We start from the raw sequence: 26,101 nt of genomic DNA on the forward strand, positions 1-26,101 counted from the left end.
AGAAGCTTCTCAAGGAAAATTGCCTCAGCAGCACTCATTCTTTTTCTATTTTAAATAGTTTAAAAACTTGTTTAAACTCATTTTAATAGCTTAAATGAAAGCCGTTATAATCGACCTGAATAGATTAAGTTGTATTAATGCTAATATATAAAAATAAAATTGCAGTCTTTCAAATTTTAATAGTGTTTACAGTTTCCAAACATCAAACTGAGACATTTACATCATTATAACAGGGATAATATGAGTACAAATATTTTTCCTTCTCATAATGTATTATTTTTAGTTTTCTGATTTCATCCTGGCTTAAAAACAAAAACAAACAAAAAAAACATTTTAACCATCTTTAATAGGTTTGCTGGTCTTATAGCAGGTTTAAACTGGTCTCTCACTCTGGCCAAACTAAAGTTCAGCTGGTTTATTGGGTCGCCAAACTGGTCTCATCACCTGAAAATTGCTCACAGAGACCAGTAAAGACCAGCAAAATTTTTGTTTGTTTGTTTTGCCAACAGGATGGAACAATAAAATGAAGATTTCAGCTCAGGTATTTGTACGCAGTATTATTAATAATTATTAAATAATTATTAAATTGTATTTTATGTGAAGTTACTGTTTTTTTATATATGTCAGGTTTATGATTAGAGAAAAAAAAAACTAATTTAATGAGTAAACTACAAAATTCACACTGCTTTTAATTCAAGCCAATGCACTTAGGACCCTGGGGAAGCTCATCTGTGTTGTATAGATACAGTAGGAGAAATTCCATTTGTCATCTTCTAAAACTTAAACAAGGAGGGGGAGAACAGCCCTCTCTCTGGCCGAGGGGCTTCTGAAAGTGCTCCGAAAAACCCCACAAGATCTTGGGAGTCTCCACGTGACAGCAGCGCCTATATAGCATCAGCACCAGTAGAGTGATACTCCATCACCAGCCGAGCACTGCAGCATATGCCACAGTTACACACACATCCTCATGCACCTCAAGGGTTTATTATAGAGCTTTTGCAGACTATTGCATCCATGTGTTTTCTCACTCTGTCTAGGGGACGAAAGGACTAAACTTTTCCTGCGAGAGGGATGCTGGATGTTCCAAGTCCGCTTTGGCAGTCGGAAGGAACTTGATGTATAGGCAAAGTTTCTCTTTTTTTGGACTGGACTCGCGCAGGTATATTTCTTTCGCTCTGTGCATCTACTTTTGAGGGCACCCATCTCGTCTCGTGCGCTTTTGGAGATTCGCTAATTCCTTCAGTTATTTTGAATGAAATAGTTCACTCGCAAACACATTGAACCATCAAGGTGTATTTTTTAGTCAAAGAAGCTCAAGTTAAAAGCTTTTTCTTTCTCCACAGACATTAACGAGACGCTTTTTTTAGTGTAAAAAGCACGTTTCGCTCTCTAAAATGACATTAACCGGTGGTGAGAAATGGTGTTTTCTCTATGTGTGACACAACCGAGTCCGGACTCCTCAACTCCCTGCTCCTCTGTGGGAAAATATACATATTGAAACCTCATATACGGACCTTGAAGGCTCGCGGCGAGTACCTTTGACGCTTTCTACCTTGAGTCGGGACAATCATACAGCCGCCCAGATGCAGTTTCGCCTGTTCTCATTTGCGCTGATCGTGTTGAACTGTGTGGACTACAGCCACTGTCAGACGCAGCAGTCTCACCGCTGGAGAAGAAACAAAAGAGGTGAGTGACCTGTGTGCGTGTGGATTTGATAGAAGCTTCAGCTTATTAATTCACATTAGTCATTTAGCTGACGCTTCTACATAGATAGACTTTCGGTAAGCGCATGACAGGGACAGTCCCACCTGGTGTTACGCTGCTTCGTCACAAAAAAATACCATGGTAACCGTAGCACGCTTTCTGAATCTTTTTGTCAATTTAACTTTTTGATGGAAGCGGTGGCAAGTTGCCATAGTTTTACAATTGTAAAAAATGACTAGTTTTGACTATTTGGCGAAAATGTATCGTTACCATGGTAATTTTTGTAGAACGAGGTTCGGTGAGAGATGTTCTCGGATCATTTAATTTCACGTTTGAACGTACAACAGGTTAATACTATAGGTAATGGGCACCGCAACTTCTCGTAGCTTTAGTCACACGTATGTTGGCAAAACGTTAAAAAATAAGACGTTTTTATTTTTTTATTATCATAGATTGAGTAAATAACCTGTTAACGTTACTCGTCCATGCAGCCTTTTTGGTTTATAGTATATTTTGGCATGCTGAACTGAATCCAAGAAAGCAGTTTTAGGACGTTTAGCCTACTGTCTGAATTTTAAAAAAGACAATTGGGTTGTTGTACCTTCAAGATGATAATTTAGGATTGGGATTGTGTTTCAGCATCTGTTCCTGTCAGAGAAAGCTCTAGGCTATATGGTGTCTCCATTTGATGCATACGTTTTAAAGGTCCAAACGTGAAAAAAAGCGTAACGTTACCTTTTTTTTCATCGGCGCCTTCATGTTTAACTAGCCTAACGTTAATACTCCTTTAATTTGTTATAAATTACGGCGCCCAGAACTCCGTTTAAGAGCTTTAAAACGCATGACATGAACAATTGAGAGCCGGTTTAAAAAAATCAATAGTTCAGCAAGCTGAAAAGAGTGCGTTATACTTTCGTCTTCAGATGTTTCGTCCAGTACTACTAAACGTAAGTAGATATCTATGTAAGCTTTCATTTTATTATAAATTCACATATTTATCATTTAATCTTTAATGTTTTGCTTTGAAAGTGTTTAATATTCTAGTGACGGTTGGATGTGTTAGCGACGCCATCAAATAATTGATTTCGGAACGTAAAAATAGTAATTGCTTTCGGAACGCAAAAATTGCTGCCATTAAACAAAAAAAAAGTCGACACCCTGAAAGTCTATGAATAATCCACACACTTTATTGAAGCTTTATATTTTTTTTAATGTCAAATCTCATTTTGATTGTGATGGGTTAGCCTAGTTCACATTTGCACTTCATGTTGTTTTGTAGAGCTGTGTTCATAGTATGAATAATCTCAAAGAATATGGGCAATTCATTCTCAAAGTACTGACTGTAGAACAGAGACCCTCACAGTGCGGCGCTGTCTGGTGGCCATTTGATGAGTTGAGCTTTCCTTTACCCTTTTCAAATGCACTGACCCCCCTCTTGCCCTAAGCCGCTTTTAATTGATCTCACAGACAGACATTGATTAAGCTTTGAACAACTGCTGCAAGTATAACAATCCACACTTAAGATCCACAGGGATTTAACCCATCAGTAAATATAAGGGGTTGCCTTGCTTAGCCAATGCATATGGACACGGGGGGCTGCTGGAAGTCAAACATTTCAAACGTAACCGTCCCCCCTAAACCTTAAACTCTGGAACATCATTCATTCACTGCATGTGACAGGACAACCGCCTACATGTCTCCCAATTTAACTTGAGCCAAAATGAAGACACTTGCTGACACCATGGCTGATATGCGCGCTTAAATCCGCAGAGATGTAAATTGGGAGGCATTCGTAGATTTAATCATATGCATGGCATGCCAGGGGAGATCTGCTCCGGCTGAGAGCCCCAACCACTGCCCATCTGCAAATAATCAGTCAGACACTGTAGGGAACTGGCACACACAAGTTTTCAGCCCCACTGTTTTTCTACAAGATTTGCGATTTCAGATACTACGTAATATAATTTTCTTAATAGGATCAAACTTGTTGGCAGAGGCAGACTAGTTAAGCATTTTCAGGAGGATTGAAAGATTTTGATGGAGAAAATGGTGGCAGAAGTGCATCTGGAGGTGAGCGGGATCCTTTGTACTGTATTTGTAAATGGTGACGCATCTGTAAAACATGCCTTAGAGTTTTGAGTTTGAAGGTGTGTGTACTATGTGGCTTGTTTCGGTTTGAAATGCCATTAAGCTTTTAGATGTGCTTCGTTCCTATATTTATCATGCTTATTGAGGGATGTGTCACTATTCAATTGAGTCTAAAACACTTAAGTGTTTTTCTTGCCCTCGGCACACTTGAGACAGCTTAATGTGCAGTCTTTTCTGGCGTGATTGTGTGCACTACAATCCCACATCACCCCAGCGGCACGGTCAATCCTCTTGAACCTTGTTTTACAAGGCTTTGTCTTAACCACCCCACAAGTGTGTATATTCGCAACAGATAGTCCACTAAAGCTGAGCAGACTGAAATCGAAGCTCAAATCATACTTTTTCTGTGTTTTTGTTCGTGATTGGTTTTGTGTCAGCTCTTTGTATTCGCACAGCCTTCCTCATATGAATATAACAAAGCCAACAGAAAGACACATTAAATTTGCACCTCTGTACCCCCCATTCAGTGCTTTATAGATGCCAGCGAGTTTGCAATGATATCATTGCTTGGCCCAGGGGTAATACTTTTCATTTTTATTCTTTGGCTAATGATGCCACCTGCTGACTACATAAAACTGTGGGCTCACGTGCCAGCGGAGACTAGAGAACATTCTCACACAGGACTTGCGGGTTTGACAGGCCAGGCTCAGGAGGGGTGGTAATGCTTTTACCTCAGAGCTACTGCTCTCAATACGACAACTTTTGACTTTTTTTTTTAATTGTATATATAAGAACATACAAATTTGAATTTGACCAATCTCTGTACTCAAGCCATCTACTTGCACTTTAAGTGAAACTCTGCACTACGGGAGGTTAAGGAGCGGCTAGCTCTGATGAACGGCCCGATTAAGCTCACAGTAATGGAACTAATAGAAGTCTGTTTCCAGAGAAACACAGTCGCGGTAATCCATGGGAAAGTGGAAGAGAGGAAAGGCTTAGCTCCATCCCTGAGCTCCTCAGCTTCACCCTGAAGGGATTAGGGGGAAAGCACCTGTATTTTAACACTATCGAACAGTTATATCTTAATCTGCTGGCAGCAAACGGTAATCTGTCCCATTATGCCTCAGAAACTGTTTTGTATTGATAAATGTTTCATAAGTTAATATGGTTCATAGTTAAGCAAATCCAAACCTATATGCGTTTCTTTCTTCTGTGACGCACAAAAGATGATATTTTGAACAACGTCTCAATGTTGCTGTTGTGTTTTTTTTTATTTTTTATTGCAATGATAGTCAATGTTTGCATACAGGTTTGGGACAATGTAAGGGTGAGTAAAGATGCAAGAATTTTCATATTTGGATTAACTTTTGATTCAAGAGACATGGTGTGTGCAGCCCAATGCATGTAATTAGAGAATACATGTAAGAAAAAATGGCCTGAGCGGTTAAACTGCGAGAGTGTAGGATGTAAAAGACTTCTTTGTTATTAAAATCTGTCCGGGAAGACGTTTAAAATGAGTAAGGACAGAAAGAACTGTTTAGAGCTACGCTTTCTACAAGTTTATGTAAGGTCCCAGGTTTATGGGTGTAAGTGTTAATGTTGGCTCTTGCTATGTTCGTGCCATTTAATGTCCTGATGAAGTGCGTGACAGGATGGGTGACTGCTCCAGAGCCTCTTTATTTAAAAAAAAAAAACAATAATAAAAAAAAAACATTCTGACACTCTTCTTTTGGAAAATGTGACATTTCCTTTCATTCTAATCCATAATGGACGGGATGTTTCATGAAATTGATGTTCATTTAATTTTGTCAAGTACAGCCAACTCTCTCACCCAGCCATTTATTCCGCTGGCCAGGAGTGACTTTTTTATTCCAGCAGGTTAGACGGTGTTGGGTGTGTTCGCTGTGTCCCTTTCCTGTCACACCATAGCTTGCCATCGATCCGTGGTGTGATCGCTTTGGAGAATCTCTGAGAATTGAGTATGCGTGGGAGTAAATATCATTAGATGAAGAGTTTGATCTGGGGGCACTGGAGAGACTGTAGGGAGGGATGGATGGCATATTTGAGGAGATCAGTTGGTTTAATGGGAGCACCATCACCTGAGACGGATTAAATCTTTTGGTGTTCTCTAAGTGAACAAATATCCGATGAGATGTCCCTCTCTGTTTCTGTCTCTCACTTTCTCCATTCCGCTATCCTGAAGGTGTGTTTTTGTCAGTATGTAGCCTATACATTGTATTAAGTGGGTTTTTACATTACTTGCAGAATGTGGTGCTTGTGTATATAGATAGACGTGGGGCTGATTACGTAGAAAGCCAGTAGCATGATTAATTAGCCGACAGTTTTAAGTGTTACACAATTTTTAAAAACCCTTAAAGGGATAGTTCACCCAAAAATGTAAATTCTGCCATCATTTACTCACCTTCAAGTTGTTCCAAACCTGTATGAATTTCTTTCTCCTGCTGAACACAAAAGAAGATATTTTGAAGAATATTTATAACCAAACATTTGATGGGCCGCATTGACTTCCATAGTATGGGAAAAATGAAGTCAATGGGGCCCATCAACTGTCTGGGGCCGTATCCCTTTAAATGTACTACTAAAAGACTGTGCCCACATCCACTTCACTATTAACTCAATTAATTCTGTAAATTTAAACAGGCCCAAACTTGCTGTCCAGACCAGGCATCCTTTGTGCAGACATTTTCCTCATCACCAGGGGAACTGCCTCATGTTCAAAGTGGAGCATTGATGAGAATTGAATGCATGCCGCTCAGAGAGGTTTTGTAACACTTTCCACGCCTTTATTTGTCATGTCGCGGCAGAGAAATACCCATTGTGCATTCATAGTTTTTTTGGTAATGTAACCAAGGGCATCCTCTCCACTGGCCTCAATTGTTGTCATCAGAAGATCCCATATGGTGGCAAAGCTAAATGCCAAACAGATGGTTTGCTCTCAGGCTACAATTTACCACACTGTAAAAGTTCATTTTCGGAAATGTGAAATAAAATAGAATTATTATATAAATCTATTATAATAAGCTCCATATTTCCTGACGGTGATTGAAAACTGTTTTGCCACAGACAAAAAGTCCACTGTACTTTTACAATTTTTTTTTTTTTTTTTTTTTTTTTTTTTTTTTTTTACATGCTCACCTCTGTTATTTCCACGACAGCCAGACCCTAAACTAATTTTACTTTAATGCATTTCTTATAAGGCTGCTAAATATGGTAAGCCAGTTGAGTCTGATTCTCTTAAGTTTGAGCTATAAAACTTTTGAAAATAGGACTTCCAAGAGGTGAACAACACAAGTTGTTTTAACATTAAACAAATTGTTTAAAATAGTAACTTAAATCATACAATGACACAAATAAGTGAAATTTGAAGATGTTGATGTGCAAATGTAAATGAGGTGGACATAGCCTATTCATTGTCTCAGTTTTTTTCACCATCGGGAGCATGAGCTTGCACTTATAAGATGGCATGTCAAGTTAAGCGTAGTTCATTTTTAAAAGGTAGTCCTACATCTTGTGACCCCTGCTTTCTGTTTCACTCCATTCTTTTTGATTTTGAAAGTAAGAATGCGTAATTTACATTTGCACATCTGTACCATGCATGTTATTCCAAAGCATTGCTTTTTACATCAAGTTCTGGTTCTATTTGGTATCATCTGGACATGTGATGAAGTGAGACAAACATTGTACATGTCACTGACATAGTTTTGCATGTTCTGTGACAGACATTTGCTGTGTTCCAAATCCTAGTAAGATTCCCCTGTTGGCAACTTTTGAAGGCATCATGTGTCTTTTCCAAGAGAAAAAAAAAAAAAAGACATCTTAATTATGGTGTGTTCTAAGATGCTCACTTTTTGCCCAATTTGTAAGGCAGCATTGCTTGTGTCTTTTTTTACAGAAGCCATATGTGTATATATTCACACAATTCAATAATATTCAATAATCCCAATAATTCTCATTGACGTATCGTGCCATTCCTCTTGTGTCGAATGTCCCGTGTATAGCATTATTTATATGATGAATTCCTTTGTAGATCGTTCCAAATCACTTAAGATTTGGTGGTTACATTTCAGTTAGGACTCTACAACGCAGCTGCCTGTGTAGGTAGTAGACAGCGAGAAAGTTCACTAGATTTTGAAACAGAGCTTGAATGTAAAAAAAATGGCCCTTTCAGACAGGATGTGGAATGTGCTGCGCTATGAAATCCAATTATTTCAATGGTTTGCGGAGTGCACCATTGGCGAGCTCGCACGCACCCCGTGGTCAAAGTTCAAAATAGTTCAACTTTTGCCACTGCGCTCTGTGACGATTACCTGCACGGCCAATAGAAATGGGGCATCCAAACAGGCGCGGAAATCAAAATGGATGAACAGCGAATTTCCTGAGCTGTACGATACAAGTTTGAGGTCGTATAGGGACAGCGTAACGCAAATCGTTTTGTGTCTGAAGGGCTACGCTAAATCATCGCCGCGCATTCCGCGTCCTGTCTGAAAGGCGCTTAATGGGGTGTCAGTTGAGTGTGCAGGACATTTTGAAGAATTTAATTGGTGGTTCAAAATGTCCTGAAAGGGTTGGAGAAAATCGAACTGCCTTGAAGTATAGGCTTTCTGTGTTCCCAGGCCTTGCCAGGTTCTATTCCATACCACATTTGTTCTCCATGTGCGAGTATGTCTGTCCGTGTGCATTCAGGCTTTCTACCTAGTCTGAATCGATCTGCGAGGGCCTTGTTGTAACGTGAGCTCTAGAGGCTTCCTCCATAAAAAACACACACACACACACACACACACACATAGCTACATATGCAGGCGTGTGTGGCCTGTCTCTGGCTCTGATAGATATTTACATCCACGCCTACACAAATCGCTGGAACAACAACAAGGAGGAACGTTGGGCTGCCGTTTCCCCCTCCCCATCTCTCTAACACCCGACAGATGGACAGGCCTCCTCTGTTCCCCTGCGCTTGATAGGACCTCTAATTACGCATCCAGACCACATCAAACCAGCCATCCACACGCCTTGCTTTCAGTATAGTGCGGAAGTGATACGGTCAGGGGCAATAAAGCTACACCACTTGCTTGTAATTTGTTTGTGAATCGAGCTTGGGTCTCGTCCCCTTTGCCCTGTCATTGTGCCCGTCTCCATCGTGAGTCTAGGTCGAGGATGTCTGGACCTTCTAAGAGCTTGAAAGGGAGGCAGAGACACCCTGCCTGCATGCTGCCCGCCTGCCTGTGGAACCCAGAAGTCCTGGTGTGGTTTTAATCAAGGCCAGGCATGGTAGTCATTACAGTGCCCAGGCGCTAAGCTCATTGTCTTTCTTTGTCTCTCTCCCTCCCTCTCTCTCTTTCTGTGAGGATTCAACATACAACTTAGATGTGAAGGGGTCCTCAAGGGTCACTAGCCCTTGATGAGAAAGTGTCAGTGGTTTGTGTGCAGTAGCCAGCTCGTATCTGTAATCAGCGTATTTGTTTGGAGTCATGAGTCATTGCAAAACTCGCTTAAATCAAAAAGAAACTAAACAAAAAGGTCTTTAAAACATTCTGTTCTCTATTATATAATAAGCTGTGCAATGGGAAATTATCGTTGTAAGCTATTATTCAGATGATTCGTTGTCAATCTTATAAATTTGATATGTCTTGGAGTATAAAAATGATAAATTTACTTCATTACTATAATGCCGGTTTATAAGTAACATGGTTACATTTACATTTACACTTATAAAATTTTATAAGTAACATTTATAATGGTTTATAAGTTCTCTCTCACAGACTGAGCTAATATACAGTATAGGGACACAGTTATATATATTAGGAAAATATTGAATTAGCTTACACTACTTTTCAGAAGTTTGGGGTCAGTAAGAATTTTGTTCTTTTGAACTTTTTATTTATCAAAGAATCCTCAAAAAAGTATCATGGTTTCCACAAACATATGAAGCAGCACAACTGTTTTCAACACTGATAATAAGAAATGCTTCTTTAGCACCAAATCAATGATTTCTGAAGGATTATGTGACACTGAAAACTGGAATAACGGCTGCTGAAAATTCTGCTTTGCATCACAGGAATAAATTACATTTTAAAATATATTATAATAGAAAACAGTTAGGCCTATTTTAATTTGTAATAATATTTCACAATATTACTGTTACTGTTGGATCAAGTAAATTCAGCCTTGGTGAAAAATACTTTTTTCAAAAACTTTTAAAAGTCTTACTGACCCCAAACTAAACAGTAGGCTTGTGCATATTTGAGATTAAATATTTTATTCCTATATGTTTAGAAAATAGTTATCAGGACTAATCCCTTACTTCATGAGCAGGATGCTGATTCTTATTGGAAAGGTCTTGTATTACCCTTATTTGACTTATTTTGATATCTTGATGTTTTGAATGTCTTGAATACTTGGGGTTAAATATGTAAGGAGTTTGATATTGATTTGAGTTAAAATAGTTGTATTATGTTTTACAGTTTAGCGGGCATTATATTTTTGCCTGCAGATTGACCAATCAGAATCAAGTATTCCAGTAAGCTGCGTGATAACAGGAAGTTTCAGTGTAGTATTGCAGCAGCTATAGAGTGGTGCAGGGATGATGTATTTTTGTATTTTTTGTCAAGGGTGATGCTAACTTCCGGGTTGGCCTATAAAAATACGTCCTCCCTCCACCACTCTATTGTCTGTTTTTGCGTTGTCTTTGCTGATGCTGGGTCATGTGCCTGCATGTAATGTAGTCTGGCATTGTGCCACCTAAATAGAACACAACTGAAGAGAAAAAGCCGTGTTTTGTGATCTTTTGCGCATAATTTGAAGAAATTCACAAACTCAAGATATGATTTTAATGTGGTCTTCAATTCATCAGACTCTGAAGTTTCGAAATGCAGAGGACGACTTCAATTGTGGTGAGTTTAGGCCTATGTATTGTGCGACTTCAATATATATCTCTGTTTTTGTCCCTTTATTGTCCATTTGTCTTTAACTACCCACTGGGCTCAGTGGTAGATAGATATTTAGATGGGGTCAGGCCAGTGGCGGCGTGAATGATAAAGAAAAGGTTTAGGATGTGGGGAAAGAGAAAATATCCATGCACATTTCACAAATTCCTCCTTTTTTCACCCACTCAGTTATCCACTTGTATTACATCTTGGCTGACTTCAACAGTGTATTATTTTATTTGAACCAGAGCCAGACCTCAGAAGCACACCGTCTTCTCTTGTGTAAACAGCTGTCACGGAGAGGGACGGTGCGTTGAAGGTATCCGCAGGCAGGGGTCACATGTAGTTTTCATGTTCATGTGCTAATAATGGCTTTGGTGGTGGCACTCCAGTAATGGATAATACCAGCTTGTCACTGTAATTAACATGCACAAAGGTCTGGTGTCTTTGAAACAAAATACATTTTTGCACACATTTTTGTTTTGTCATTGTCTTTTGATGAAAATTTTAAAGAGTAAAAAATAGTAAAACTCATTAAAATTTAAATTTTTTATTAATTGACAATGGGCTGTAAGATGTAAAAGTTTCTTTTTTTTTTAAAAAATCACGCTTCGATTTGATGCTTCAAAAAGTTTGTAAAGAGATTGTAAAACAAATCCAAATGAATTGAGTGGTTTAGTCCCAAATTTTCTGAAGAGACACGATTGCTTTATATGATTAACAGTTTGGATTTCCGGCATCATTACTCCAGTCTTCAGTCACATGATACTTCTAATGTGCTGAATTAGTTCTCAAGAAACATTTCTTATTATTATCAAATTTGAAAACAGCTGTGCTGCTTAAATTTAATTATTTATTTTTTGAAAACTTTATATTTTTTTATAAAGTAATATGTAATATTATGTTAATGTTGTGTATAGTTAAAGTCGTTTAATTATCATTATGGTGCTTTTTTGCCTCGTCTAAGTTATCACTTTTTTCCAACAAACATTTTTAGCAAGAATTTCTTTGACAAGATCAACAGTGCTTTCAAGTCTCAAAAGCAAAAGAAGAGAGTTGCATGGTGTGGCCAACGTGTTTATGGGAGTACGGGGCCATACAGGGGCCGTATCTGAGATGTATCTGGCTGCCAGACAGGTTTGTTTTAGTAAGAGCAAGAAGAGGTTGAAGTTGAGTGATTATAACAGAGCTCTTTAGTGTAAGCTCTGCCCTGGGGAGCAGATGAGATGAGCGGCCATTACATAAAACGCTGCCCTGGTGTTCATTTGTATCTGGAAGTGTTCTGGCATGTCCTCGCTGGCCAGGTTTTCACGGGGATTTGACAAATTTGTAACAATACACGCAGATTTTATACATTGTGCCACCCATGTGTGCAGGAAACCGCAACTGTAGAACCTGTTTTTGTTGTTTTCAAGCTTATGCTTATCGTATGCCTGCCGTTTTTGAAGTCGATGGCATGGGTGTTGCGTGGTATCCTGTTGAATTTTTGCTTAATTAGCTCAATAGAAGTTTTTGAGGGTCTGCTGAAGCTATTTATGAAGTAGAAGACTCAGTCTTGGGCATCAGGCTTTGAAGTCCCCTCACAGTGGTTGGGACCATATGAGGTTCCTCGGCATGTTTCTGCCTACCACCCCCATGGTGCTCTCCACTTTTGACCCTGTGGATCACTTCTGATCTGGCCTGTAGGGAAGGGTTGAGGCAGGGAGGTGGAGAAGAGGTCTCGTTAAAGGGTTAATGAGGTAATACCTTTCATGTTCCATAGCATAGCACAGACTCAGGCGTGAAGGCAAACAATACTGTGTAGAGGGAGGTCTGATGGGTAGTGTGTCTGTATATGTATGTGTGGCTGGGTGAGTTTTATGTGCACTCATAATTCTAAACTTAGTTTTTAGAGGTGTTTGCGAAGGCAAGCTTCACGAATACTAGTGCTCAAACTTCTGGTTTGAGTTTTGAACAACCCGTTAATGCTTATTATTAAACTAATATCAAATAATAAAAATGATTGGAGTAGTTTTTACAAGAAAATACTATTTCAGACTTTCTACGTCAAAATGTCATGTTTAATTCAATGTGTTACTTGCCGTTTCTTTGTAATTATTTGTCAAATTTACTAGCGATCTCTGAGTGATTGTTTCAAAGTAAATCCTTTACCAAATTCATAATTTAAGCTAATGACATGAGTGATACCTCAAACGATGCGCCTTGAGAACAGCTGTGCTATTACTTTTCCAAGCGACTCATACATGATATACACTGACAAATGATAAAATGGACGAATAAAAAGAACCATGTCATGTCTACCATTTAGAATGGTGGGTAACAACTGCAACAACCAGACCAAGATCTTCTATAGCAATATTTAAAGGAATTTTAGAACTTGACATTTCTAGAAAAAAATCCTATTCTTAATAAAATAAATACCCATGGTGTTTTAAGATTTTTATTAATTTGCATTACATTTCTAGGTCTATTAAATTTGGGAACCTCATATTGTCATGTTTGCTGGTTAGCAAGCATGACGGAGAAAATAAATTCAAACAGTCTTTATTAACAATCCCAAACAACTCAGAAATTAAACTTGACCAAAATTCACACTAACGTTAACCCATAGGTTGACAAGAATCACCAACTACAAACTGAAACACAGGAACTTAAATACAAGGAGCAAACAAAGGTAACTGAATGAATAGCCTAAGCTTAAAATAATAGTAAATTATAAGCTGTCTCATTTCGAAGGCCGCGTACTACAGAGGTCTCATTTGTCAGCCACATACGTCATTGATGGTGCTTTATTTCAGTAAACTCACCACTACATTTCAAAGTCATTAATCCTTAAATGCATGAATGTTTCGCCAATCATTATTACATATTCGGGTCTTTAGCAACTCGATATCGAACACGGATGGATCTCCACCTGACATGATAATATAAAACTCTCCTCATTAGAGTGACAATTACAGAAGAATAACATAAAGCATATTTTGTTACCTTTTGGAGCTTGGAAGGGTTCAGTTTGAGCAGATGTTTTATACCATTATCACTGTCCTCATCAGAGCTCATTCAGTATCTGGCTCATATTTGCGATCTCAAACATATTCTCAAAACTATCATTTTCAAAATCAATATTTTGTTCGCTGACAGCTTCTTCACCAGACCACAAATATTTGATAGCGTTTAGTACTTGCCGTAAATGGATATGAAATTCTGCATTTACCTTCATGTTGTTCCAAACCTGTATACTTACTTTTTGTCAAACGCTAAAGGAGGTTTAAAAAAGAAATTTGATTGGATCACTGGCAGGCGAAAAAGGAGGGTCTTGTTAGGTCCGCTAATGCTCAATGTTGTGAAACTATCCCAGGCATGTCTTTTCTCTGATCTTTTGGCAGCGACATTGCTCTTTCTCCATCCAAAAAATCCACTGCTAGCTGTTTAGCATGTTTGTAGAACAGCATGTGTGACTGAATTGTGGGATTCAGAACCCATTGTGCCACAGGTGTGAAAATTAGGTGTGAGGTTTATGTGTGATAAATTACCAACAGGTGTGCTAATTTTAACCGTTCCACTTCCCACCCTCTCCACCACCACCCTCTCCACCACCACCCTCATGTCTTTGCTTCTCTGCCACTTACACTGCTATCATTTCTTATTTTTTAAGGTCTTTTTATAAGCATACATCAAATAATTTAATACAAATGATTTTAATTCATTTTTAAATAATAATTTAACTTAATAATAATATTAAAATATTTTGCTAGTGGTAGAAAAATAAAAACTGCTCATAACAGATAAAGTCTCTTTGAAAAAGTCTTAGTATTGGGCACAGATTTGTGAATCACTTGTATTTATCTTTTATTAAGGATGCTTAGATATTTTAACTGGAAACAAGACCAAAATACTGATCGAGAAAATGATTCATCTCAGACTTCACCTCTGAACTTTCTTTACAGACCTGAGACCATAATAGAACATCTCACTCTGAAAAGAATTCATGGAGTGGAAAAAGTTGCTAACTTCCAAATTCCATTCTAAAGAAGAAGAGTTAGCTGTGCAGAAACATAAACATGTCTTCTCACACATAGCCCGACATGACAGATTGCCTTTTGCACCTTACAACACCTGTCTTTGGTCCACACATAAAGATTTTTTTTTTTTTTCGTTTTTACGAGATTCATAACAGAAAAAGTGCTATTTGACCTCTCATTCAAAATTCTCATTGAAGAATTACAGCATATCAGCAGGTATTCATTGTATTTGCTTTTTTAAATGAGAATTTACATGAATCAAAATGTCTGCTCTTTCAAGCTTAATTGCAGTTTGCCTGAAGATAATGCTAATCCCTTTTCACAGCCCGTTAATATGATATATTTCAGAATAAAATGGGATATCCAACAAGAAAAAAAGTATATAAAATATGTATATTGTTGAATTCAGTTTCTTTAAACAATTTTTCTCATGTCTCATTCCCACCAGGGATTGAACCAACAACATTTTTGGTTACCAAATACAAACCCTAAGTTTTAAAAAGTTGGATTTTAAAAACTACCAAGAGCAGCGCAAACTAGCGTCTGGTTTAAGACATGTTTTTTTGGGGCGGTAAATAATGCCGCAAATACCAGTAACTTGACTAGCGCAAACCGTAGTAAATCACCTTGCATGATTCATTTCAATACTCTCCTCCCATGAATTTTTCGTCTTAAAAGGGAAACAATACGGTCAGTCGCAAAAATAACTGTGTCCGCCTTTTCAGCACTAATTTTTCACTGTAGTTTTTTAATGGCAAAAGAGGGTTTGAGTTGGCGCAAGCTGTTAGTAAATCTGGCCCTAAGTCAACTAAATAAATGAATAAATGTTTCATCAATGAGAAAGTGTTCAGTTCTAGAGGCAGTGTAAATAATTGGCTACCTTAAATGACTGTATTTCCTACTTTAAATGAATGACAATAATCAGCCCGTACGTGTGCTCTGCAATCTCTCTGCGGACTTAAAAGCCAAGCCAAGGTATTAGCATACACGTCAGCAGGTTTGCCCTCAGGTCTGAATCTCCTTTTGTCTTGCACCAACTGCAAAGACACACTAACACCAGTACCAGCTGCCCAAACTTACAAGGCATGTTTCGATATCATGTCCACCGATTCATTCGCGGTGATCCAATCTACAAATCCATCGGTGCTTGCCATGCCTCCCGGGCCTGTATCACAGGAACACTCTCACTAAGCTAATAAGCCAGTGCCGTGAAACAAATGTGTTTACTCAGACACATGGGTGCAGAATCATTATAAGTAATGGGATTGCCCTAAATTGTAAACATATGCATACAGTACAATCTGTTAAAGTAAACTGGAGTTAGGGGAGAAAAACATGGATGCCTAAATCCTGACTATTTCCAGCTGCAAAGTAGTCGGAGGTGAGGTCCAGCATATTTTCTGCTAAATTTGAGGAGAAATGTGCCTGTAGAGCAAAACGTACCCTTGCCATATCCCACCATTCTGGCTCTGGTGTATTAATCTTCAGCAAAGTGTGATTTCCATACCCATGACCATGACAAATAAAGTCAGATGCAACAAATGCGGGTGGATTGATGCAGTTTTCCATGTACTGCCTTCAACCATGTGGAACAATGTGGGGACTGGCACACTTTTAGTGGATGATCTGAAAGTTTTATTGCATACTCCCAGTTTCTTTTCCATTATAAGAGGCGAGCGTGTCTGATTCTAAATGGATGGTTTACCCAAAAATATTTACCCTCATGTTGTTCCAATGCCGTATGACTTTCTTCCTTCCACAAATGGAGATTACAATGAAAGTGAATAGTGGCTGAGGCTGTCATTCAGCCTAACACCTCCTTTTGTGTTCCACCGAAGAAAGAAAGTTATGCAAATTGGAACAACATGAGGGTGAGTAAATGATGACAGAACTTCAAAATGAGACAGCTGACTCTGTGCTAACTCTGACTTTTCTCTCGATTCTCATTCATGTAATGCTGATTATTCATTAACAGTACAAATCAAATCCTCATTTTAATAGAACTTTGAATGGTCTTAGTATATTGTATCATATTGTTATTTGCTCCAATACTTATTTGTGGTGGATTTTGTACAGTGGTTTAAAGCAGTGTTGTTATTGATATCTACAACAATTAAAATATTTTTTTGTTATGTATGTATATATATATAATTTAAATAAATCAGAAATAAATAAAAAAAACACTTACAGACACATAGGCTAGCCTTGGCAACTAACTAAAATAAATAAATAAATAAGTACTAAAATGACTATAACTGAAATAAAATAAAGCTAAATTGAAAATAACTCATACTATGACAAAAGCACATAAAATTACTAAAACAATTTTTTTATTTAAGTTGGTGGTTTTAACTTTAAATGTCAAAATTTTAAAATTGTGATTCTATATAGATCAGTGTTTAAAACACAATTCTGACATTTTAGTGACAATGTCATTTGAAGCTCCTGTAAAACTAGTTTATGTGCAAAATTAAGACAAAACAGATTGTAATTGATCCCACTTTTGCTTTACTTAACAGTAGCAGAATTATAGCTTATGTAGAGAGACAGAGAATGATCTCCCATCTATCTTTCAAACAATTCGTACTAATTGAATGAACATTGAATTAGCCTCATTGTTGTAGGTACTGTGCTTCTTCATGTCTTTCTCTTTTTCTTCTAGAGATTTTTGTATTTTAACTTTTTACAGCTTTGAATCTTGACAGATAATGCATGATATCATCTAGATTTTAGGGAAAGGGATGATGTCACCGTATGATGTCATAGGTATTTGTGAGTGTGAGAAAGAGAGATCATTGGGAGTTGTTGGGAGTGTTTGTTTGAGGTGGGGGGGGGGGTTTGCCCTTTCTTCCCAGCTCTGGCGGCCCGAGGCGATGAACGGCACAGTTGTTTAAGAGTCTTTAAATGTACCTGAGACAGTTTTTTATTTTCTGTCGGTTCTCACTCACACTGTAATTACTGTTGATCAGGATTCAAAACAAAGCCAGCCAAATATGAATGAAGGCAACACAATCCAACAATGCCGTCATAGGTTGTGTTCTGAGCTTGTGATTCGCATGAATGAAGGACCAAGAATTTTGCGTTTACCTGAATGAACCACAGTCTCCCCACAGAAACTGGGCACAGTGAAGCTAGCACACAGTATTGTTGGTTAGATATTTTACTCCTCATAAGTTAAATTTAATTTCACTAATGTCTGCAGATGAATAGTTGTCTGCAGTTGGATGCCATACCTGTCATTTGATGTTCCTGATGTCAACAGGGATGTGCCGATTATAGATGAGAGAGGAAAGCAAATGCCCAGAAAACTGTGGTGAACGATTGAGAGAATAAAGGAAAGAAATGAAATAACGACCCTTCATTTTGCTCCCCAAACAAATCAAGACATCCACATCTAATCCGTTTGTACTGGTGATTTTCTGTTGCCTCATAAAGCCTCATTCTTGGCTAACAGAAATGGAGGAGACAGTATGATGAGCTGTCTGTTGGTTATTTTACACCAGGGTTCCTCAAATCCAGCTTTGGAGAGCTGTCCTGCAGAGTTTAGCTCAAACTATGATCGAACTCACCTACCTGCAATTTTCTAGTAACTCTGAAGACCTTGACTAGCTTGTTCAGGTGTGTTTGATTAGGGTTTGAACTAAACTCATTTAGGCATTGGTCCTCCTGGACCGAATTTGATGAACCCTGTTTTACACCATACAATGTCCCACTCTAGACGATTTGCAGAAATTGTCTCGTCTTCTGGTCAGGCTGCAATAGTTTGGAGTCCTTGTGGTGTCCTAAGCCCAGATGTTCAGAGTGGATAAAGGCAAATACAGTTGTTTAGGTTGTAGATGGATCGTTTAATGCATGATGAAAGAAGGCACTTGCATATTTTGGTTTTGTGAAACATTTGTCCCGTGCTCTCAGTGTAAACTATTTCGCTTTGTTATGGGAAAGGACAGTTCAAAGAGAGGTGCACAGGTTGTCAGGTTGATGTCAGGGGCGTTGGAACAGTTTCAAAGTAGCGTGGAAGCATTGAAGTCAATATTACAAAGACAGTTTTTTTTCCCCTTGGAATATTGTTTTGAATATGGGTTTAAAGCTGTATCATTGCATGGATAATGAAATTGAATAATCCATTATAATACCTAATGTGTTACGGATGCCATCTCAGTTTATCCACTTGCACAGTTTTAATGAGGAAAGGTTCATGCTGCAGAGATTGGATTTCAGCATTATTATTCATAATTGCATGCATCAATTTCAGAAAAGTAAATTAACTGTTGTTGTTTTTCTTCCCCAGTTGTGATTCTTTAGTTTGCTGATGTGATATTATCCTTTCATTTTATTGGCTCAGTAATGTGCACAAATTGAACCTTGGATAAAACATTGAGACTATGAATGTAAAGCCTAATATATTATTTTGTTTATGTTTAACTGTAGTTCAGTCAAATCGTAGTCAGAACAAATGTTTATTTAACATTTTTTCTCAGGATGGGGTGAATTTTTGTGAAGTTAAAACAAGAAATGTGTTTCTCTCTCTTTTTAAAAAAAAAATCTTAGTTTTAGTTCTGCAATATACGCTTGCCAGCATAAGTTACACTCTGGCAGGTTAACATGACAGACTTATGGTAAAGTTTAAAGCTCACGCTGGTATGATTCTTGGAACAAAAAACACTCTTAGCAGCCAAATTAGGCTTATCCACTGTAATTTACATAGAACTCGAAATTCTGCCAGACCGACACACTTAGATAATTAGCGTTCTAGAGTGACTTAAAAACATAGCCGGAGATGTTGTTTACATGTATGGAAGCCACTTGGATCATTCGGTTTTTCTTGGATGGACTTTTATCATTCAAACAACGAGGGCAGATTTCTGTACGAATAAGACGCATAAATGCCACATGATTGCTATGACATAAATAATTTTTATTTTTTTTCTATTTAGCTTGAGTTTAAGTATAAGTAGAGTTGAATGCAGAATATGAATAAGGTCCTACTGGGCACTTTTTCTTGTTTGTTTCCCCTCTTGGGTCCCAGTGTCTCTTTAAGGCCTGATTTGACAGTGATATTGGAAAGCCATCAAATTTTCTGGTTTAGAGCTTGAATTTAATCCCCTTGATGAATTGACGAAAATACGATTCAGAATGGAAGACTCCGGTCATAGCTCCAGGTATAAATCAGCTGGCGGTGAAAAGATTTCCGTAAAATGTGGAAGCGCTGGGCCCTCTAGGGTGGCTCTTGGACACCCTTGCCCTAGACACACCAGATCCCAGCATCCTTTTTGACATGCCTGTGGTCAGAGCTGGGAAAGCCGTCCTCAGACATGCTGCTGTTCCAAAAATCTCGTATGAGGCAAAAAAAAAAAAAAAACGTCAGCTATGCCGTATCCCTTACTCTTTCCATTTATAATAACTAGGCCAGTGAGAGCATGTCCCGTCAGGGCTGGTCTGAATATCATGCCATACAATTGATAACAAGCAAAACCCTGCCAAACACAAGGCGATGAGGGAAGCGATATGATCATGCAGGGCAATCGTTGCACTGATGTGATTGTTCAAAGTTGATTGTGTTGTTCAAGCTCATGTTGACAGCAACAGTTAAAGTAATAATTGAACTACCGCATTTAACTCTGACAGTGGGATGAAAGGAATAACACCCCTATGATTAAGAACAGGGGAAACGGTTTGTGATATTGCCATACCACCCTCAATTAACCAAATTCAGTAAGGGAAACGCTCTGATAGTTTTCGGCTTTTTGAAGTTCCAACCTCACGCCAGTCCTGGTTTCCGCCTGTTCTCTGCTCTACGATCGCAATCAGGTCTGAAGTATGTGGGCTGAGTCGGGGAGATTTTTTACCAATTTATGGTGAATGTCAGGTTTCTATAAACATGTTCAAACTGTATACCATATGTCCATATGTGTGGTTGGGGAAAAAATGTCTCCAGATCATTTCCTTGTCACAAAACACTAAGGTCACGTGACATGAATCAAGCTACACAATAATGCTGTCTATTTTTTGGTTAACATGAAAACAACATGATAAAAACCAAAAAATGCTATAAATATTCTCTTTTGATCTAGCCTTCCTAATCTGTTCTAGAGCTTTTTGTTTCAGGATAGTTGATTGGCAACATTTCAATTTTACAATGTAAACTTGAATGTGTATAGCACATGGTATTGACTGTGTAGCATATAGAAAACATAAATGCTGTGATGAATACAAAAAATATATATTTTTATAATTCAACATCACTGATTTTTTTTTTTTTTCTCACTACAGGAGATAAATTCCTGTATGGTTCCTGTATGTCTGTTGTCACATATTAAAGGTCCCAAGCATATCTGATCCCAAGCAGTCAAGCATTTTTACTTAAAATTTCCAGTCCTTTATCAAATTAGAAAATTTGAAATCTAGGCTATATTAAAGACAAAGGTTATGTCTTATTCTGCTTCTTAGCATATTTTAAATACAATATTGGGCAATAGGAAGGGCCTTGTTCAACTAAACATTAACATAAGCATGACGACATTTTGCAGCTAGCAAATGCAGTGAGCTACTAATGCTCAATGGTTTTAAGGTGCATTCTGGGAATTTCTAGTGAGCATATTTTTTAGTGCGCAAAGATATTGACAAGAAATGGTTCATTTGGGGAGCAGATTGATTGATGAAGAGTATTAGAACGGTGAACGGCAAACCTTCACTCCACCTTGTGTATGGTCTGTCCAGTGGAAAATGTTTATGAATGACACATATTTTGTAACGTCTTTTTAAGCCATGCAGAATTTTCTTTTTATGTGGTGCGCTCTTAATTATTTATTCAAACTGAAGAAAAGATTAGGGAAAAAGGGAATGGGAAAAAGGTCAGCGAAATGCATGATATTTTATAAAGCGTTGTGGTGGGTCGTCCAGTTCGGACTGTTACGGTTGATCTACGGTTTGTGATATTTAAAACTTGGCTCCAATCAATAGCAATGTCTCTGGTTTGCAGCTATTGTGTGCGCCCAAGGACATTTTCCTGTAAAGGGGACGCTAAGGCGCTTACATTAAGAGACATTTATTGTGAAACGGTATGGTCGTTACTGGCTCCTTTGTCTTCTACCAGCAACATGATCCTTCTCGGAGTCAATGCGGTTTTGGGCTTTCAGCGGCTGTCTGAACTAAACTTACAGGAGTTGAGCTTTGAATCAAATCACTGTGCTGCGAAAACGTCAGGCCTCGCTAGTGTCACAGTAATGACAGTTTCTTTAGTCAATGAAAGTTTTATGTGTCAATGAAAATGTCTTAGACAGTTCTATAGCAGCACACGTTTAACCATTCAATAGAGCCCTTTGTAGTTAACTTACTCTGTGGTGAAGCGGTTTCAACTTAACGTTTCTGATTTGATTGCAAGAAAGGAGTCATGAACTATCACCATGCTCCCTTGAGCAAAGCACTTAACCTCAGTAAGTGTAAGTGTACAGTAAGTTTAGTTGTTGCTAAAAATGTGTGCTTTTGTCTTGGTACTTACAGTACATTCGGCATTCATGTAGGCTAGGTCAAGATTAAGGTTGCTGATAGTCCTGTATTTAAGCAAAGAATCTTTCATTTCTATATTCATCCCATATGGGATGCAATTTGTCCCTTATTTTAGCGTCTCACATTAAAACACTTGGGAAAGCTTCTGTATGTATCTCATTTGAATTGATTTACTATTCAGCATACAATTTTCATTGTTAAACTATTGCATATTAGAATGTATTGGAAAACAAATTGCATGCAAGGGTGATACTGATTATAACATATTCATGTTATATTTTGGCTAGGCTGAAGTTAAGTCAATAAAATTTCTTCATTTCTTATACACATACTGTAAATGGCTGCACACGGTGACTGCAGCATTTTGTTTTTGTTTTTTATTTTGTGATCAATTGTCACATATCACCAGTATTTTACTGAAATCTCAAGTGGCATGTTCTATAAAGAAATGGAGATTGTTGGCAAACCTAGTCAAGATGTCACTTAAGCATTATACGGTGTTATTAGCTTTTAAAGTGTCTGTTTTGTGTCTTCCTTTATTGCAGCTAGCTATGGAGCTTATCCTATTTGTAAAGGCTGCTCGGTGTGTTCAAAGGACAACGGGTGTATGAACTGCCAGCCCAAGCTCTTCCTGTTCCTGAGGAGGGAGAGGATGAGGCAGTACGGCGAGTGTCTCCACGCCTGTCCGTCAGGCTACTACGGCATGCGCGGGACAGAGATCAACATGTGCTCCAGTAAGATCCTACACTTACTCACTCACATATACACACACTGCCTATTTGTAGCACAGGTGTGTGGAAGCTAAAGCAAAGACATGCCGCTTTAGCATTCTTTACTCTGTAAAGAATATATTTACCGTGTCACATACTGTGAATAGGCCTACTCAAAGTAATTTGGCCTTGTATTTGATACAATCAAGTCAAGTCACCTTCATTTACATAGCGCTTTTAACAATAAGGACTGTTTCAAAGCAGCTTTACAGTGATCATAGGAAATTAAAGTAACAGAGATTGTTTTGGCTGTACAGGAGCTCTAGAATAAAGTTATTGTCCATCTAAAGTTAGTTTTGATTGATTCACTTCCGTTGCAAAGATCATTAGTTATTAACTTAGGGGCCGCTTACACGACAACGCTTAACGCGTTCCGGCCCGCTCATTCGCACAACAACAGTGCCTGGTGGCTCGAGATAGCAAACCTTGAAATTGTTTTTTACAATAAGCTTGTAATTTTGGTTTGAGTGAACTGACAAATCTGACAATGTCAATTTGGCTAGTTAGGACTTTGCAAATAGGATATTCACTATTGAAATCTGTAATCTTAATCTTATGCTTATTTGTTTTACTTATATGCTTATATGCTTTGACCCTTTTCTCCAGCATTTTCCATGTGTTCTATCATATGTTTAAGTGCTGTCTGTAGTTCCTTAACTACAATCAAAAATATCTAACTTTTATATTACATTCAGTGTATGATACAAGTAGGGATGTGCAAAAATACATATTTCCTAAATCAACTAGTCATTTGGGCAACCAAAATCTTTTTTTAATATTTTTTTTATGAACTGAATGCAATATTGACATGAGTATTGACTAATCAGTTTCGTTTTGACCTGATTGGAGACATTTTCTAGGGTGTGTTTATATAAGATGTGTTTTTGCAAAGGTCTCAAGATGAGTTTTTATTTTTAAGAGTCTTTCTTGACCTAGTGAGTTAATACGTGGCGTTTGAGATGGGATTCTTTATAAGAAGAGGACGTTTAGTCAACTTCAATTATTGACTAGTCAGATGTTGGATGTCACCCATCCCTAGAAACAAGAATGAAATAGGAAAACAACATTTTTCTGCTAAGAGTAATATAATAGTCCTATTGGAATTGTTTATCCCCATCCTTCCATGCCCTGTATTTCATAACCTTATTTTAACATTTGTGCCAGGCCTGAGACACTCAGGACCTTTGAGGTTAAGTGAAAAGCCTGAGGTGTTGGCTTTGTACTTTATGTGAAAACAAAACTCTAACTCTTTGGATTGTTCGAGCCAAACTCCTGACAGACAGACTTGAAACCTCAGAGGAGTGTGTCAGGACCTACAGTGCTAATAAACCCAGATGCAGTACAGATACCCCTGTATAAAAACATGTCCCTTCTCACTAGCAAACTCTATACAGATTTGTCTGCCAATTTTATCAAAAGAGGAGGAGGGGGAAACACCTAAAACGCCTCATTTACCATAAACTGGATGTACCAATTGAGGCTACTTAGCGTTATAGAGCTCGTCTGTTCTCCACTAGTAATCAAAGTCATTGCACCTACATTTTGTAAGTTCTTAAGTTGTGGAGAAGGGACAAAGGCATGTTGTTTTCTGAGACTGTCCTCCAACCATTCGTTGTCCTGGTTGAATTTTGATTTTAAATGATACTGATATGTGGCCAGTTAATCTGGATTCCTTTCCAGGAGAACTTCTCCCAGAACAAAACCTCACATTGTCACGTAGCATCAAATCTCCGCGCAAAGCCTACTTTGATGTGATCACTGTTTCAGTGACTTTGTAATCCAGCTTCGCATTTGACCCATCTCCTTAAGTTATGCTTTTTCTGTCATCTTCACTAAGCTCTTCATGTGTGCCAGTCATAATGGGATGTTCTATCAGGGTTAGTGCGAGAACTAATCGTCGGGTCACTGGGAACAATTTCGAACACATCGTATCCATTCAAAATCACTCCGCAAGTCCGCATTCTCTCTTGTCCGGGTTTTCAGCACAACTACAGTTAGTTCTTCCAAGAGTCTGAAACGGCGGATTACATTGGAGTTGATCGTGTTTTTAAAAAACATGCTCTGAAATCACTTAAGCAGCAGCTGCTTATCATTAGACCTTGAATGTGTGTGTGTGATCCTATCTCGTTTAAGAATGCTTCGCAGTATCGCCAGGCCTGAGCGAAAACAAAGGCAAAGAGGAGACAGGTTTGCACTACATCAGTCCAGACTCTTCCGCTGGAGCCGTGGGGTGGTGTCGAGAGCTTTTGAAATCCAAACTGAACACTGACCTACCTCTGGCGAGCATCATATGCGTGACCCAACCATCTAAAATGTGTAGAAGGAAGATTGCATAATTGACTTAAATGGATAGTTCACCAAAAAAAAAAAAAAAAAATTATAATAATTCTGTCATAATTTACTGTCAGTGCAAACAAACATGACTTTCTTCTGTACAATACAAAGGAAGATACTTTGAAAGATGTCCATACTATGAAAGTCAATGGGGTCCAGTGTTGTTTGGCTGAGAAAAAATCTAGGCTAACATCAATTGTTTGCAGATATCACTTGGTTGATGTTTCATTGTTGAATGCAACAACAGTCATTAATTTTAAGTGTGGTCCGTTTTAATTGTAGGTCAATATAATAATAATGAAAATAACAACTATTAAAGTGTCCATAAATGTAAAATCAAACCACTCTTAAAAATAAAGGTTCTTTATTGGCATCTATGGTTCCATGAAGAACCTTAATCATCCACATTTCCATTCCAAAAAAGGTTCTTTATTGTGGAAAAGGGTTCTTTAGATTATTAAAACATTCTTTGCATGAAGAAAAAATGGTTCTTTAGATTATTAAAACATTCTTTACATGAAGAAAAAATGGTTCTTTTAAGAACTGTTCTCTAAAAGGTTCTGGAGAACCAAAAATGGTTCTTCGATGGCATCACTTTTGGAAACTTTATTTTTAAGAGTGAAGGGCCATCTAAATTCTCAAATGATCTTACAGACCTGTAAAACTCAGTAGATGATGATTGATAGAACTATTTGAGAGAGACATACTTGGAGAGCTTGTTTAATAATTACCT

General features: G+C 38.0%; 1 protein-coding gene across 4 annotated transcripts in view; it reads left to right on the forward strand.

Annotated features, from left to right (window-relative positions):
* Nucleotides 1-859: 859 nt before the first annotated feature.
* The window catches only part of rspo2 (R-spondin 2), a 56,713-nt gene continuing 31,471 nt past the window's right edge, over nucleotides 860-26,101 (forward strand). For all 4 annotated transcript variants that reach the window (XM_081389414.1, XM_081389416.1, XM_081389415.1 and 1 more), the window contains exons 1-2: nucleotides 860-1,686; nucleotides 22,810-22,998. In XM_081389414.1, the coding sequence (XP_081245540.1) occupies nucleotides 1,584-1,686; nucleotides 22,810-22,998 (292 nt within the window). In that variant the 5' untranslated portion in view covers nucleotides 860-1,583. The remainder of the gene's footprint in view (nucleotides 1,687-22,809; nucleotides 22,999-26,101) is intronic.

Source organism: Scardinius erythrophthalmus (assembly GCF_964197995.2).
Source record: "Scardinius erythrophthalmus genome assembly, chromosome: 16".
Classification (NCBI taxonomy): domain Eukaryota; kingdom Metazoa; phylum Chordata; class Actinopteri; order Cypriniformes; family Leuciscidae; genus Scardinius; species Scardinius erythrophthalmus.